General features: G+C 38.0%; 4 protein-coding genes across 4 annotated transcripts; 2 read left to right on the forward strand and 2 right to left on the reverse strand.

The window, feature by feature from the left end:
- RO3G_04711 (uncharacterized protein) lies at positions 1 to 2,690 on the forward strand (the record flags this gene model as incomplete). The annotated part of the gene is made up of 10 exons (XM_067659301.1): positions 1 to 122; positions 176 to 255; positions 307 to 373; positions 425 to 848; positions 908 to 1,297; positions 1,400 to 1,656; positions 1,716 to 1,774; positions 1,826 to 2,248; positions 2,301 to 2,584; positions 2,682 to 2,690. The coding sequence occupies 10 exons, from the start codon at positions 1 to 3 to the stop codon at positions 2,688 to 2,690; spliced, it is 2,115 nt and encodes a 704-aa protein (XP_067515402.1).
- Positions 2,691 to 3,023: 333 nt separating this feature from the next.
- On the forward strand, positions 3,024 to 6,012 carry RO3G_04712 (uncharacterized protein; the record flags this gene model as incomplete). Its single annotated transcript, XM_067659302.1, has 6 exons — positions 3,024 to 3,092; positions 3,144 to 4,171; positions 4,232 to 4,763; positions 4,813 to 4,859; positions 4,925 to 5,667; positions 5,732 to 6,012. The coding sequence occupies 6 exons, from the start codon at positions 3,024 to 3,026 to the stop codon at positions 6,010 to 6,012; spliced, it is 2,700 nt and encodes an 899-aa protein (XP_067515403.1).
- A 312-nt stretch (positions 6,013 to 6,324) lies between these two features.
- Positions 6,325 to 7,677, reverse strand: RO3G_04713 (uncharacterized protein; the record flags this gene model as incomplete). The annotated part of the gene is made up of 3 exons (XM_067659303.1): positions 6,325 to 6,416; positions 6,461 to 7,362; positions 7,436 to 7,677. 3 exons carry the CDS (start codon positions 7,675 to 7,677, stop codon positions 6,325 to 6,327), a joined length of 1,236 nt encoding a protein of 411 aa, XP_067515404.1.
- A 4,170-nt stretch (positions 7,678 to 11,847) lies between these two features.
- Positions 11,848 to 14,392, reverse strand: RO3G_04714 (uncharacterized protein; the record flags this gene model as incomplete). Its single annotated transcript, XM_067659304.1, has 8 exons — positions 11,848 to 12,026; positions 12,073 to 12,684; positions 12,737 to 12,932; positions 12,987 to 13,173; positions 13,226 to 13,281; positions 13,332 to 13,766; positions 13,832 to 14,212; positions 14,267 to 14,392. 8 exons carry the CDS (start codon positions 14,390 to 14,392, stop codon positions 11,848 to 11,850), a joined length of 2,172 nt encoding a protein of 723 aa, XP_067515405.1.
- Positions 14,393 to 16,453: the final 2,061 nt, after the last annotated feature.

Consider the following 16,453-nt stretch of genomic DNA (forward strand, 5'->3'; position numbering starts at 1 on the left):
ATGATGCTGCATCAACAACACCAATCAAACCCTTTGAAGCCAAAAAACCAATTGTTTACTTGTCTTGCTTGTCAAGTAGCCTTTCCTTCAAGTGAAAGACAACGTACTCACTATCGTTCAGAGTAAAAAAAAAAACTTTTTAAAGCAAGTGCTGCGGCTCACTTATCATGTATAGTTGGCACAAGTACAACTTAAAAAGAAAAATTGCTCAACTCGCGCCTATCAATGCTGAACAATTTGCTCAAAAGGTTTTGGGTATGTATTTATATAACGCATAGCATATAAGTTTACTTATACGATTCGCAGCTCAACAAACCAAAGGTAGAGAAGAAGAGGAAAGACAAGGGCTTGTATATGAATGTTCACTTTGCAGGTAAGTTTATACGATACAATGTGTATGAATTTTTGCTAAAATGCACGATAGAAAATCATATTCTTCAGAAAACAGTTTTGCCAATCACTTGTCTTCCAAAAAGCACAAGGATACGGAATCCATCTTTGGTAAAGAACATTTGGCTTCACCTGTCATTCAACCTCATCACCATAAGATGAGTCTGTTTTCTGATGCAGATGACACTGATAATGAATCCGTATTGTCCTTTGTGACTGAGACCGATCGAGTGCTTGATACTTGTCTCTTTTGTGGATTATATAGCGGTGATTTCGAAAGTAGTCTGGACCATATGAAATTATTCCATGGCTTCTTTTTACCTGATATTGAATACCTTGAAGATCCCAAGGGTCTTGTGATGTATTTGTCTGAAAAGATTGTAAATGATTTTACATGCCTTTATTGTAATGGCAGAGGAAAAGAATGGAAATCTTTATTTGCTGTTCGTAAACACATGGTAAGTTGCTGCGGATTAGCAATAATTAAAAACATCATATTAATCTGCTATGTATGAAGCTTGATAAAGGGCACTGTAAAATGGCTTATGATGAATCAGAAGATCCTGAAGAACTATTAAAGTTTTATGATTTTGAACCATTAGGGGATGAGGTTGCGACACATATGGATGAAAATCAAGATTTAGTCCTATTGAACACAGGTACAAGGTTGGGTCATCGTCAATTCATGAGATATTATAAACAACGCCCGAGAAAGCCATCAACAGCATCTAGTGAACCAAAACTTCCCGTTATAGAACCTCGTAATAGAAAAGAACGCCGTCAAATTACCTTTGGTACTTCAGTCAATCATGTTCCAATTGCTACAAAGCCACAGGAATTTGCCTCAAGACAAAGAGACTTTGCCTCTTCTCATAGAAATAATTTGGTGGCAACAAATCGCCTTCGTGTACAAAATACAATCTAAATAAAACTCAGACGTGTTATGTATAATAAAAACTTTTTTGGGACCTGCTGTACCTTTTTTTTTTCTTGTATAAAACTAATGAAGGACGATTTCTTGTTAAGTGATGAGGTGTTAAAGCTTCAGGAAAAAGATGGATATTATATTCCTAATGAAATCGATTTAAGGGGAAAAAGCGATCAAGATATTTCGAGATATCTAAATGGTAACATTCACAATGGAAGTCAAAGTAACAAAACTGACAATATTTTTACACAACAATTAGAAATTACTGATAGCGTAGAAGTATCTTCAGAAAATATATCAGATCTTGTTGTTTTTGATAAAATCCGCAGTTTTCTTAAGTAAATCGTGAAGCAAAACTAAATTCAACAGCACATTGACATACACACACTTTTAATAGATATTTTACTCATATTCAACCACGTTGGTTAACTCGGCTGTTTGATATTGTATTATCTGGTAAAAAAAGAAAGGCGACATGACAATAGAAATTAATATGCATTTTCAAAGCATTTAGAATTGAAATCAAATCAACTTCTGACGATTTAGAAAACGATCAAAAGGAAACATTCAGCAACCATCGCCACTATTTGGAACTTTACGGTTATTTGATTCATTGGTTCCTGATCTCTGCCGAAGAGAACGCTACTATTTCTAAAACCGCCAAAAAATCAAAATCAAGCACTAATGATTTACGCACATTTGACTGGAGCAATCAAAAGCTCAAGGCGTTTGATACAGCCAGCTGGTTATTGGATCTCAAGTTGAGCAAAATTTGGACCATGACACCTGAAAGAATCACGTTTATAACGTTATTTACAAAGCCTGCGTATCAGTTATTTGAAAATCCAGTGAATGCGAAATCGACGCGAGTTAAGGAACGTGTTTTTCGTATCTTGGGTTTATGTGTAAAATACTACGACCACGCATTTGGTAAGATAAACAGGCCTTGATCATCAGGAGTTTCTTATATCATTTTCACTAGTTGCTCAGACGACAATGATGCAAAATCTTCAATATTGGGAACATTCAGCTGAACCCATGGCCGAATTCTTGATCTATTTAGTAGAAAAATTAAACTATAATCAATTGGCAGATGAGATACTACGTGATGTTAGTCATCGTGAATTCAAGGATGCAGGAGCAAAAGAAGTCAAGGATTCACCCAACCCAAAGACATTTTCGATATTTTTAACAAAACTTGTGGATTTATCACCTAAAACAATATTAAAAAACATTTCTTTACTCATACATCAATTAGACAGTGAGGTAAACGCAAAATACAGTATGTATCGTATGCATTTTTATTGACCAATGTATCCATATTAGTCTTATTTGATGAGATCGACTATGATTGATATATTAGGATTTATGATCGAAGATTTGTCTAAATCCATAGAAGATAATTCAAATCAAATGGAGCAAATTAATGGCTTTTTTGATATCTTGGAAGAACGCATGTTTGGATTCTATTTATTATTGCAGACAAAAGGTGCTACAAGTTTATTTACGTTTATTTGAGTAAGTCGCTTTATAGAAAGAAAAAAAAAGAGAAAAGCTCACAAAATGTAGTTTAAAGGCAAAGTTTCCTAAAAGAAGGCAAGCAGCTACTGTATTAGCTATTCGACATTTACAAGATAAAAGTAGCACAGTTAGAAAATATGTAATTAGACTATTATGTAAATTGATATCGACACACCCTTACAGCATGTACGGTGGTGAATTAGACTTGGACGATTGGAAAAAGAGGTTAGAGACGTTAAATAGTGAAATTGAGGTAATTTGTTTTCTGTTTTATTGCTTTTATCTCAAATTAACTTTATATTAGAATGTGACGACAGAAGAAGATATACTGCCCTTTATCATTGTTCAACCTACACCAAAAGCAAACGGACAGGAGGAAAATACAGCAAAGAATGATAATGAAGAAGATAAAAATGTAAAAGAAAATGATGAAAATCGAGATGAAGATGAAATTATGGCCGAAGCATCAAATGAAGAAGGCAATCAAGATGAAGAACAAAAGGAGACTGAGGTAGAGAAACCTCAGTCAAGCAAGACAGTAGTCTCTGCCGAAAAATTACAGCAGCTGATCTTGATGAAAGCTTTCCATGAGGATGCAATTGCTTTTATTCAACAAATACATGCCTGTATTCCCATCATCACTCAGCTTCTTTCTTCCAAATCCAAAGCAGAAGTACTCGAATCTATGAATTTTCTTGTGATCGCCTATAACTATCAAGTTAAAATGGCACAAGAGGGCATTCGCAAAATGCTTCATCTCATTTGGACCAAAGACACAAGTGATGAAGGCAAAGGCATCAAAATGAAGCTCCTGTCGTGCTATGAATCACTTTATCTAGAGTTTGACAGAAACTGTTCTCGTCGTACAAACGTTAACCGCATTGCCAAAAATTTGATTGGTTTGACATACGACACCAACTTAGCCGAACTGACCTCACTTGAACAATTACTCAAGACCGTGATGCAAAGCAGCAGTAGCAGGATTTCATTTGAAGTAATCGAGAAACTTTGGTCCGTGTATGGGTTCACTAAAGGAAGAATTCAAAAATCTCAACGACGAGGTGCGATTATCATTTTGGGTATGCTTGCTCAAGCCGATACGCGTATCGTGTCCGAAAAAATTGATTTGATGCTGAAGATTGGATTGGGTACACTAGGCAAAAGTGATTTGATTTTGGCAAGATATACTTGCATAGCTCTTCAACGATTACAGGGTGTAAAAGGAGCGGAAAAAGGTCGGGGTGTACAAGTTGGTATTCGATTTCCTTTACAAAATCCTATCTTTACGCGATTAAAGGATGTGATCAACTCACCCACAGAGAGCAATGAATGGTAAAATTTAAGAAATATCTGAAAGAGTCATTCTCCAATCGTTTTTTTTATTATATATAGGTTTAGTTTGGCAGAACAAGCAATCAATACAATTTATTTACTTTGTGAGCACCCCGAGACGTTGTGTAAAGAACTTATTTATCAAAAGACAATTAAAGTGTTTGGTGTCAAGGAGATGTCACCCGAATTTTCTGATACGGCTACCAACACAGATTCAATGATTCTTGATTATGACATGAGTCAATTACAACAAAACTTGCCTTTTCCTCAAAACTCGATCCATCAGTCCTCGACTGAACTAGCCCAGCTGTTGTTTATGGTAGGCCATGTTGCACTCAAACAAATTGTTCATTTGGAAATTGTGGAATCCGCATGGAAGAACAAAAAGTCACAAAAAGATGGCAAGGGTAAAGAGCCAAGAGAGGAGGAAGAGGTGGACGAGTTGGAACAAGTAGGTGGTACGGCAGAGGATGATATTGGTGATGCTGTGATCCGAATTCGTGAAAGGGAAATCCTGTACGGTAATCAATCCTTATTAGCTAGATATGGGCCACTTCTTGTAGAGGTGTGTGCAAGAAACAAGCTGTACAATGTAAGTTTGTTTATATTTTCCTGTAGTTGTTATTAAACACAGTTTGTAGGATCGCACTTTGCAAGTGACAGCAACACTTGCCTTGGCTAAATTCATGTGTGTTAGTTCAGAATTCTGTGAGAAGCATCTTCACTGCTCTTTACAATTCTTGAAAATCTCAGGGACGCAACGATTCGAAGCAATATTGTGATTGCCCTGGGTGACATGGCCGTCTGTTTCTCAACTTTGATTGATGATAACATCAGTTTCCTGTATAATCGACTTTCTGATCCAGACACACTTGTGAAAAAGAACACAGTTATGGTATTAACCCACTTGATCTTAAACGGTATGGTTAAGGTCAAGGGACAAATTAGTGAGATGGCCAAGTGTCTAGAAGATGCAGACCAACGCATTGCTGATTTAGCCAAACTGTTCTTTACCGAGCTTGCCTCTAAAGATAATGCAATCTATAACAATCTACCAGATATCATTAGTAACTTGACCATGGCCAATAGCGGTCTTGAAGAGGAAGGATTTAGACGTATTATGAAATTCTTATTTGGCTTTGACTTTGTTGAAAAGGAAAAGCAAGCCGAGAATATTATCGATAAGCTCTGTCAGCGATTTTTGACAGCTGAAATGGAACGTACATGGCGAGAGATTGCTTATTGTCTATCCTTGCTTCCTTACAAGTCTGAAAAGTCAATGAAACGTTTATTGGAGGGATGGCCCACCTACCAAGACAAGTTACATGAAGACTATGTACACAAGTGCTTTTTGGATATCATTGCCAAGGGCCGCTTACAAAAAACGCAAAGACCTGATATGAAGACCATGGTGGATGAGCTTGATCAAAAGATTGAAAAGGTCAGAGGGCCTAAACAAGAGGCAAAGGAAGCTATGGACACGGCTCAAGGAGACAGTAATAAGAAAAGTAAATAATGAGTTAATTAAGCTAAAACAGAAAGTACTAAACATTTTTATAGCTAAAACATCTGTGAAGAAAGAAGCTAAAAAGAAAACACCAGCGAAAGAAAAAGATGTATCTACTACTGGTGTAAAACGACGAAGAAGTAGAAGAGTTGAATACGATGAAGAAAGCGATGAGGATATTGAAGAGTATGCTGAAAATGACGACGATGATGATGAGAATGATGAGGACGATGACGAAGAGGAGGACGATGATGATGACGAGGAAGAAGAAGACGAGGAAGAAGAAGAAGACAATGGACCAGCAGAGAGTATGGACATGGATGAAGACGATTAATAATGGAAAAATAAGCTATTTTTTATTATTTACATACCCTAACGCTTTTTTGTATTTATCGTTTTTCATTCATCGTCATGTCATTATTGTAATTTTTTTGTTGCGTTTTTAGCATATATGAAATAAAAAAGAAAAGGATTCTGACTGTAGGTTGATATAATTTCTCTTCAAATAACAGCCTTTTGTTATTTATCAACAAAACATCAAAGTATTTCATTAAAATATAAAATGTTTATTTAATAAAATTACTTTTTTTAATAAATAAAAAACAAAAGAATATCTATAATATACATTAGTGCGCATGACTCTTCTTTACAAAAACTGGGTTGTCGAGCCAACAGGTGAAGCGATACCCGTCTGGTTCTTGCCGAATCGAATACGAGATACATGTTTTGTAAGACGGTCTGTCCAAACAAAAAGTAGCCAAGGTCCTCAACAGGTTTTATACCCCAAGCACACTGCTTGGCTGTGCGAATATCTAGTGTATCTGCTGGAATAACCATGGTAGACACAGGCATGTCTATCACCAAGGGATTCGTATCCATCGTTGTATTGCCACCAAGATGAGAAAGACCAATCTGAAAACGGGCCGTTGAGTTTGCATAGCTGCAGTCGATTTCCCACATGGGTGAAGTGACATCATTCAGCTTGTAGTCCGTCAGACCTGTCAGATCAGTATAGAGCGATTTGGCAAAAGAAGCAGGGAGAGCAGTTGTAGGGGTGCCAGTGTCAAAGATAGTGCGCATCATGAGGTCCCCATCACTGACAAGGCTCAGGTTGGATGAGGCCGTACCGCCTACCAGTCCAAGAGTTTGAGCATAGAATTGCCAGTGGGTGGGTCCTCGAGTGCTGGTGCTGATGACTGGAAGGTAGTGAATGTCGCCTGTATATTTCGTAGGATCTGTACCTCCCAGCGTCATTTCACCTTCGGCAGCCAAAGTAAAACCAGGACCATAGGCCCATGAAAAGACAGGGGCAGGGATCAAGCCTTGTTGGGCCATGCTGAACAGTGGCGGGTTATAGACCCCTTGGTTGCTGCTTGTCAAACCTGGGAAACCTAAGCCAAGGATACCAGAAGGATGAACCAGTGTCTCATCAATTGTGGAGATAAGATGGTCCGATTCGTTGTAGACGCGTGCAAACTTTTGGTGCTTGATCGTGATGTTGCCGAGGGTGATTGTTTCAAAGCCAAAGGTACCATTGGCGTAATTTAAGGGCAAGGAAGCACCGTAACCTGCGGAAAAGGTATCATTTGGACTGGACACATAGGTGGAGGAGGCCTTTTCGTCATACACGTTGAATGGACATGATGTGTTGGGACAGCCAACAGAATTGATCCATAAATCAGCGCTAAATAATTGGAATGAGATCTCTGATTCCAAAAGACGTGCTGTCAGCAAGTCATAAATCATTTTTATTTTACCTTCCAGTATCCAAAACGACATCAAATAATTGAGGTGGCGTACCGATCTCAATGGTTGCGTAGTAATTGATAGCATCAGTAATGATAGACATACTACGTACAGGTTCATCTCTTTTTATCAGATTTGCTGTCTTTCTGTGAAAAGGAACCTTGATAGGCGCAGCTGTAGGGATCACTAAAGCAGTGGCGGTCCATGAACCAAGGACAGCTGCTAATAGCAGGATGTGATGAGAGAGAATCATAGTTGTGTGTGTGGGTATTGCTTTTGCTCTTTTCTTTTGTGATTTGAAATAGGGAGGACCCTCTTTTTATATCCCTTGGTTGTAGCCATCATGATGGCAGTCTGTGCATTCTATTTTTATCTCTTATTGTGGCTCGTGTTGTACGAAAGGTCTGAGTGTCTATTGAGAAGTAAAATCAATTCTTTTACTTTGCCACGAATAGAAAAGAAAAAAAGAAAGGACCGAGAGTTTTGAAATTTGCATGTTGAAAAGGACCTGCATTTGGATTGAAACCATTGCGCAAAGAGCTATACTGTAAATAGGATATTGGACTTAAATTCAAACGTGCCTTGAAGTAGTAAGAAGTCATGGATCTCTCACTGAACCTTTGTGCTATCAAAAGACGTATAGTTACTCCCACTGTATGCTGACATGAGAGCTCTTTGATATACAAGAGAGTGGTTTCTGATTTACAGCCCTAGACTCCAGTATACCTCTACAGTCAAAAACCAATAGGTGACCAAGTTCTCAGCAGAGCGGGCTGATCCTCTTTTTGTATTACTGGATTGTGATTATTAATGTTATTGACTTTGAGTAGATTACACCATATGATCCGAGATAGTACTATGTTTAGAGACTTTTGCCATGAATACAATAAAGAAGAAGCATAAAATCTGTTTCTGCTTAACAAATCAAGTAAACAACTCTTTATGAATCATCAGGATTGTCTATAATGAAGATTGTGCAAAGAATAACATTACTGAAAAACACAGATTACTTTATTTTTATTCATCAGGTCTTTATTAGTGAAATCCTCTCTTTCTCTTTTTCTCATCATCCATTAGCAATCTTTTTATGTTGGCGTTTGTTGATTCAGTATGAAAATACTGACAGGCTCATAAGTTTTTCGTAATTATCAGATTTGAAAGTGTAAGTTACATTCGGAATTTAAAATTCCGGGGAGTCGGATTTCTGGCAAAATTTCTGTATGCTGATATTTAAATAAATTGTTACTGCAAGCTTCCCCTATGTTCAATGAAGGAACTACTTTAAATTTTGACATGCTTTGCATTTATTTTTTAAATAAATTAGGATTGATGTTGATGACCAGGAGCATTAGTGGACAAAGATAATGGCTGAGTCACTGTGGATATTATTAAAAGGGGGCTTGAAATAATTAAGAGTGTGAACAAAATTGTGTAATTTGAAGTCGCGGTAATATCAGGAATGATAAACTAACCAACTCTTTTCCGCAGTCTTTTATGTATATACTCTTCTGTACCTTGGTTGGTATTAGTCTTCCTTCTCTCTTCTTTTATGTAATTTGCCTATTTGTTGAAGCACATGTATGATTGCCCGATAAATAGATGAAGTTGAAAAAGCAAGTACTAAATTATATTTGAATTATTCTTATTTTGACATATTAAATGATTAATGGGTACAATGAAATCACTCAAAAAAGCAAGCATTAAATGTGTAGAGACAAACTTTTAAAGAAACTAGATTTGTTATATAGAAAGTCTAAACCCAATTAACATAAAAGGGAGAGAATACCAGATAGGCTTGTTATTCAGTCTGTTTATTTATTGTTCCCTCTTTAGCTGTTGGCTTTTTTGGGCATTCTAATAGTAAACCATTTTATCAACTCAGAAACACATAATGACTAGTTCATGTAGGCATGTTTTCAGATGCTCTTTTTAATCCTGAATAACTACAAAACTACTTTAGAAAATTTTATTAGTGGGAATACTGAAAGGCAGTATGAAACACTGTATAAGTTATCATATACGGAATGAGCAACCCTTATGATCAACGGGATTAAACAAGTTTTCAATTTATCATCTCATTTTTTATACAAAAAAAGTTGAGTTGCACAAGAACTGTTTCTCAAATTAAAAGCTCGCGAAAAAAAAAGTAGGATTTTACTGAAGTGCTCTAATTTTTAAAGACATGTTTTGATAGATAAACACCTTTTGTATGCTTTAAATTTTCTTTAGACATCTTTTTTAAGCAAGCCTTTGTAAATAAGACGGCTTTTTTTGAGGTACAGAGTTCCTATTCATCAAAATGATGCTGTCCTGTATGACAAAAAGGAAATAAGGCCTTTTTTTAGCTCCTAACAATTAAGTAAGCTTTATAAAACGAATCACTGAAAGCTCATGATCAAAAGTATTTTTTTTTTTGGTTTCACAATGTCTAACTGCATGTCCTTCTCTATTGAAACCCTGTGAATTAATTATTCTTTTTTCTCTGCGTATAACTTTATTCTCTCTTCTTCTATTGCCTCACTTTTCTAAAAAGATACTCATCAAATCTGATGCTTGTCTTTTCCTTGTAAACCAACAATAAACTCCGATGCTTTACTAAATTGATTAAAAGCTGAGATTATTCAAAGAATTATTGATCCTTGTAAATATGCAATTCATAGATACCTCTTATGACATATGGTGTGTAAAAATAGGTACGAGATAAGAGCCCCAAAAAAAAGGCGGGTTTCTTTCCCCGTATTATGTATTGATTTGCATTCTTTATTATCTCTTAAAAAATTACAACTCAAACTATGTCTTCAAATTAAACTTGTACAAATCGTCAAATGATTAAACATTGTATTCTTTTTTTTTTCTTTCAAATTCACTGAAACCTGTAAAATAAGCTCCGGATTATTTTCTTTTATAAAAGTAGTCTTCCTTGAAACTAATTTACTCTTATTTTTCTGTGAATGTGATGATCTTCACACTACAAATTTCACTGGACGAAAATCCTATGGTTACACAAATCATAGAAGTTAAAAAAACTAGGAATATGAAGACAGGTTGACCTGATTTAGTTTATCGAACAGTTTAATTATTGACTCGATTTAAGCTTTCCAATACATGACACAAAATAGAATATTAACTATGAGAGCTGCTCCGGATACCTTTTTTATAGGGGAAATGGCGCGATTTTAGGTTAAAAACAAAAGTCAACATCAGAAAACTCTGATGATAAAAGTACCCTAGTTCAAATTACACTGTTTATTTCAAACTGCAAAAGACACATCGGTCTTTTTATTTTTTTTTAGTAAGATCTACTGGTTGTAATATCATAGAATGATTATTTAAGGTCGTTGGTATGTCAAATACCAGTGGATGTATTAAAAACCAATAGACAAAGCCTAAAGCCTCTCTGAAAAAAAGCATTCTTTAGCCTGAAACGCTTCAGCTTTTCTCCCTTTTCTTTGTCTATTGAAGAAGTATCCAAGCACAACTTCACAAAGCAGCATCAAGAAAGATTCAATTCCATAGTTCTTTTTTGTAAAGAAAAAGAGAGGCTTATTGATCTATGTAAATCTTTTATAAATTCAACAATCTATTATTTTTTGGTTATTGATCTGAATGGAAAACATGAATGCATTTTTGAACAATTCAGAAAAAGCATCTTTTATTTTCTGCCGTTCCTCATAATTAAGCTTTCTTGCCTTCTTTTGTTTTACACGTCGATACCCTTGTCACAATTGAACACAAAAGAAGAACAAATGAGTGCTATATAGTGTTGACTTTTTCAAAAAAAAAAAAAAAAAAAAATAGAATTCAATCTCTTTTGTTTATAAATGTATAACGGAAAGCATGATAGACATAAGCTTTTGTTTTCAAGCTGTAATCACTGATGTTGGAAAAAGGGTGTATCAACATCACTTTATTTTCTGTGTTGTACATTGCTATTTATGCAGCCATACGTTTGTGTTACTTTTTTGAAACAAGATGTAGGCAGCTTTGTATAGATTTCTATTTGCTGTTCAAGTTTATTTTTTTTTTAATTCTCACTTGGATGGTGTATTGATAAACAGATCAAACATGTAAATCTTGCTCAACTGAGGGACTTGTTTATTTCTCATTTAAACAAGGTCCCTATCTTGTAAGAAAAGAAAAGCTTGACGCATGGATGTTGACACCAAAAAAAAAAAGAATATCTGCAAAAGATATCAAGAATCACACGAGTTTTACAAGTTTAAAATAAAACATGAGTATTTAAGTATATAATATGTATAATGGATATATAAAGGTAACAAGAGGAGACAAAATTTAAAAGAACAGGAAAAAGGGAGGCGTTGAAAGGGGAGGGGGAAATAAAGAGACAGAGGTAAGGAAAGAATGAGGCTAGTTTATAAAAAGGAGTGAATTATTATTTTTACCATAAAATCAACGAGAACGATCAATAGCCATCCTCTGTCTGAGGACGATGGTCCATCATGGCCGACCCTCTCCAGCTACCTTCTTCACTGATGATCACCGACGTGTCTGATTTCTTTGACAAGAGGTGGTTGACATCAGCCCAGGCCTTGATCGAGTCCAGCATGGTCATGATCTTTTCTTCATTGCCACCAAACACATCTATCATGTACGTTCAGTCAACGCGTCTCATCACCCGCAGGCTTACCTTTGATCGTATAGCGCCCGTCGACCTCGACCCCTTCTCGGCCCATGAATTTGAAAGCAGCCACGATGTTGTCAAGCATCATCACGCTCACCGACCCGCCTTTTTGGGCAGGCGGTCTTTGCACCGTCTTTTGACTGATGGCTTCCAGCAGCAAGATCAGTGTATCGCCGTTTCTGAACGCGCTCGTCAGCTCAATCACTTTTTTCCCGGGAGGCAAGAAGGCATTGATCCAGTCGACATACTGGGCTGCGTTCCAGTGATAGGCATCGTCGTCGTCTTCTTCAGACAGACTGGACGTCATGCTTTGATGTGAACTGCTGAGAGGCAGGCTGCGATGTTGAGGATCGATCAGGTCTTCTTCTTCGGTCAGGTAGGGATGATCCGGAATCTCTTCTTCTTCTTCGGGTATGATGGGATGAGTGATGCCTGATTCATCTGCCTGTTGGATCTCACAGTCTCTGCCGGCGTCCTCTGCCAGCACGGGCATCGTTCGCTTGTCTCCGGCTGACTTGGGTTGCTTTTGATACATGATGACCGAGGGTGGCCTGGGTCGCATACGACGGGCGACGTCCAGTGGCACCGTAGCGATTTGATTGGAAGACATGACGGGCGCTATAGACAGTACGATCAGTATCTCTATCAAACCAATTCTCTCTCTTTCTACCTCCAAAATCTCGAGCGATCGTTGTTTTCATGAGCATCTTTAACCAGATACGCATGGATTCCTCCGAATCCGTATAGAAATAAAATGTTCTTTCCAATTCATGTTGTGCTTTAAAACAATATTTTCCTGCATGGATCGATTCATCCACAATGATCCTGTAGCCACGCAAGTTGATGATGCCCTTCATGCGTACGTCCTGATATCAAAGCCGTCAGCAAGACAGATCAAGGGCCCATGCGCTCTTTCTTACCTTGGGACTCTTGAAATAAAACAAGTTGGTTCCTTTCAGCACAAACCAGCGTTTGTTCCAAGTCTTGTATTTATCGCTCTGTTTATGCAACCAGCCTTCATGTTCCGGTGCTTGAAAGGCTTCTGAAGCACGATTGGAAGGCTCTTCAAAGGGTGAGACGGATAAGGTGTGTGTGTTGGCGACTTGCCTAAAAGAAAAGGGGTGAGCCATTCGGATCACGATCGATTCTTTATGCTTACATGGGTTGTTTGGGTGTTGATCTTGAAGCGGTTGGATGAATACCGGGCGTGTTCAACTAGGAACATAAAAAATTAGTCTTTTGAAAACATCATCCCAGCTACGTACATCATTCATGAGCCACTGACCACTGTGACCATCATCCAGTGGATGTTTCTGAGACAGGGTCCTGAAGCTCTTTGGATCCGGACTTAACTCTCTACTTTTGGTTGTTCGACTTCCAGCGGATGACACCGTGTTGTAAGTATTGGATCGACTGATGGAGGAAGAACTCAGGCTTTGAGGTGAAGGAGGTCGGATGAGTTCCTGCTGCTGTTTTTGCAAAAAGGAACCGGTTTCGATCTCACTCGAACGGTTACTGGCTGTAGGCGGCAAAGGCGCCTTTCTTGGAAACTGATAGAGTCCATCGGCATCACTTTGTGTCGTCCGTTGTGAGCTCGATCGACGGAGTTGACTGGAGGCGCGACTGGTGGGTCGATGTAAGATGGCGCCGGTCGAAAGAGAAGGATTAGGAGCAGGTGGTGGCGGTGAGTGAAGTTTTGACTTTTAAAACATGTGAAGGGGTAAATTAGTGGCGTACGAAAATTTAAAAAAGAAAGACTCCTTACTTCGGTCGTGCTTTCTTTTAAAGCAGTAATGGCCTGCATGATCTTGTATCGTTTACCAAATGTATTGATCCCCAATTCTTTTAATGCGTCAATGTTGAGTTCCAGCAGGATATCGCCCGTGATCTCTTGATCAACAAACTGTTGAGCGACTGAGCTGAATCCAACCGAGTTGAGCCATTCGGCGACTTGTTCTGTATCCCACTGTTCGACTTTGGTGGATTGGATCTGTAGACGAGACAAGGTATCATCAATTTCGTCTTCAATGGTTGATCCTGATGAACGTGCGGATGAATGTGGACTGAACATGTATTGCCTTTGTGGTTTTTCTGGTGAAGTATAATTCATTGGAAAAAGGCCTGTCTCACCCTTTATATTTCGTCCCTAAATAAAATCATTATTCTTTTTTTTTCTCGAGAAAATAAGAATTTGCTTTACCTGCCACCAACCATCAAGGTATTTTTCATCTTTTTCTAATACTACAATAGGCTCACCAACTGAAAAATTAATCTCGTCTTCATTTTCAGCTTCGAAATTATGAACAGCATAGACAATGGTGCTCATGGTTTATATAATAGAAAGGAGAGTAAAATGAGTGGACCAAAAGAAAACAAAAATGAAAAAAGTGAAATAACGAGAGTAAGGGGGGGGGAAGGTGTTTCTTTAGTAAATAAGAAAGAGAGAAAGAGGCAGAAAAAAAAAAAAAAAAAAAAAAAAAAAAAAAAAGGCGGAGTACGATGGGTTGCACGATGTTACCTAAAGAGTAAACCAAAAGCACTGTTTTTATTGAGACTAATTTTCCTCTTTTTACAAAAACCGATTCGCTCCTCCTTTTTTTTTGCCACAAAGAACAATGATTTCATTGTTGGTTTTTTAATGTCGTACAATAGAATTTTATCAGTCCACGAGGATAAATTATGCTCCTTTTTATACCTGAATGACTGCTTTGTAATAAAATGACTAAATTGAGATTTATTAATTGTAGCATTTAATTCATTAAGAAGGCTACACACAACTTATTTCATTACTGATTGTTTCCAATATAAATTTAATTTAGAGGGCCTATGGATCAATATACTTCCTGATTGTTCTGAAAGTGATCGCTTTTATTATTTTCATTGGACTTGATCTACAAAAGAATCAGGTCCCAGTTTCACCAAATTAAAGTCATTACACAGACCAAAGCTCATTGGTGATCCTAAACATCTAGCCTTTTTCTCATGTGGCTTATACCTACGCATTCAAACACAAAAGATTCCATTCGTTTCTTATCAAGCGGTTACTCAAACTCAGATACACGGATCCCCTCCAGTTCATTCACTTGCCAAGCCCTCTTCTCACTCTTTAGCATCCTTCACCTCATCATCCCACCGTAGAAAATGCTAAAACGTAAAGTATTTTCATTTTCAGGCCATTTTGATGAGAACGATAAAGAAGCGACCAAGGCATTGGATAGGTTGCTTGTCCTCTTTGACTACGCATCATGTACATCACATCATCCACCATTTTCTCATGTGCACCCTTTTACCTTTTTTTTTATCATCTCAGGAGGAGGAGTTCTTTTGTTTATCCCAAACAAAGATCAAAAGCCCATCGGACAGAGTGGTTCGGATAGGATCGATGGATGATCTCCTTACTTTAAAGACTGCTTTGATTCCACTGCGATCTTTATTTCAAAGTACCTTCATGGTGCCTTTCTTTTCAACCCCGAAATAGAGTTCATTGGTTGTTTTCTTTGTGGGGTAGGACTCTACCTTTTTTAAAAAAAGCAGACTCTTTCTCTCCAGAAGAAAAGCAAGGGAGGGGGGGGGAAACAATCAAAAGAGGATGGTTTGGATGAAGCAAGCCTTTTTTTTTTGGAATAAATATTTATGTGTATTATCTATTTCATACGGTTGAATTGTCTCTTTATTTTAAAATTCAATTGTTTTTCTTCCCCCCCCCTCACTTGGCCCGTGAGACTGCTTACCATCCTTTTTTTTTTTTCAAGAAAAACCTGAAATGACAAAAGTGGATTGGAATCCAAAGAGGACAAGAAAGAGGACTCAGAGGCTTATGGACCAACCAGAGTAGACATGCATCGAGGGAACAATCTCACTGGCAGTGAATGTCTCACCCATCCCTTTTTCAATCCAGAATGCTGACCGAGATGAATTAGAATAAAGAGAGTGGACCTTGAACGCACTCTACGGTCGCCATCCGTTTTTGACACCTGAGCCTTGATCGAGTGACAACCCATGCTTCAGTCGGGTGCTGATGGACGAGAGGTCATCCCCGTCTGAAAAGAAGTGGACAGCAGCAGACACTGACGGAAGCGATCGGGTTGGCGCTGCTGCAAGGAAGCACGGTGATGGAAGAGCAGAGGAGCTTGGAGGCGATGGAAGGGGAGGGGGTTGAATTCAAACGGACCGATCGAGCGTAGGATGAGGTGCGTCCGTTCGACTTCCAGTGGATCACCTGGAAAAAGAAAGCGATGGAAAAAGAGTGGGCCTTTTTGAAAGGTACGGTGTGTCAAGCGGTCGATCAGACGGATGGGGCATGTGCCAAACATGTTGGGTGGGTGGACCAGACGTCTTGCTCTTTCTCTAATGCCCCTCCTTTTGTTTCGTGTGTGAACCCACCGAG

This window comes from Rhizopus delemar, genomic scaffold (assembly GCF_000149305.1).
Source record: "Rhizopus delemar RA 99-880 supercont3.3 genomic scaffold, whole genome shotgun sequence".
NCBI lineage: Eukaryota > Fungi > Mucoromycota > Mucoromycetes > Mucorales > Rhizopodaceae > Rhizopus > Rhizopus delemar.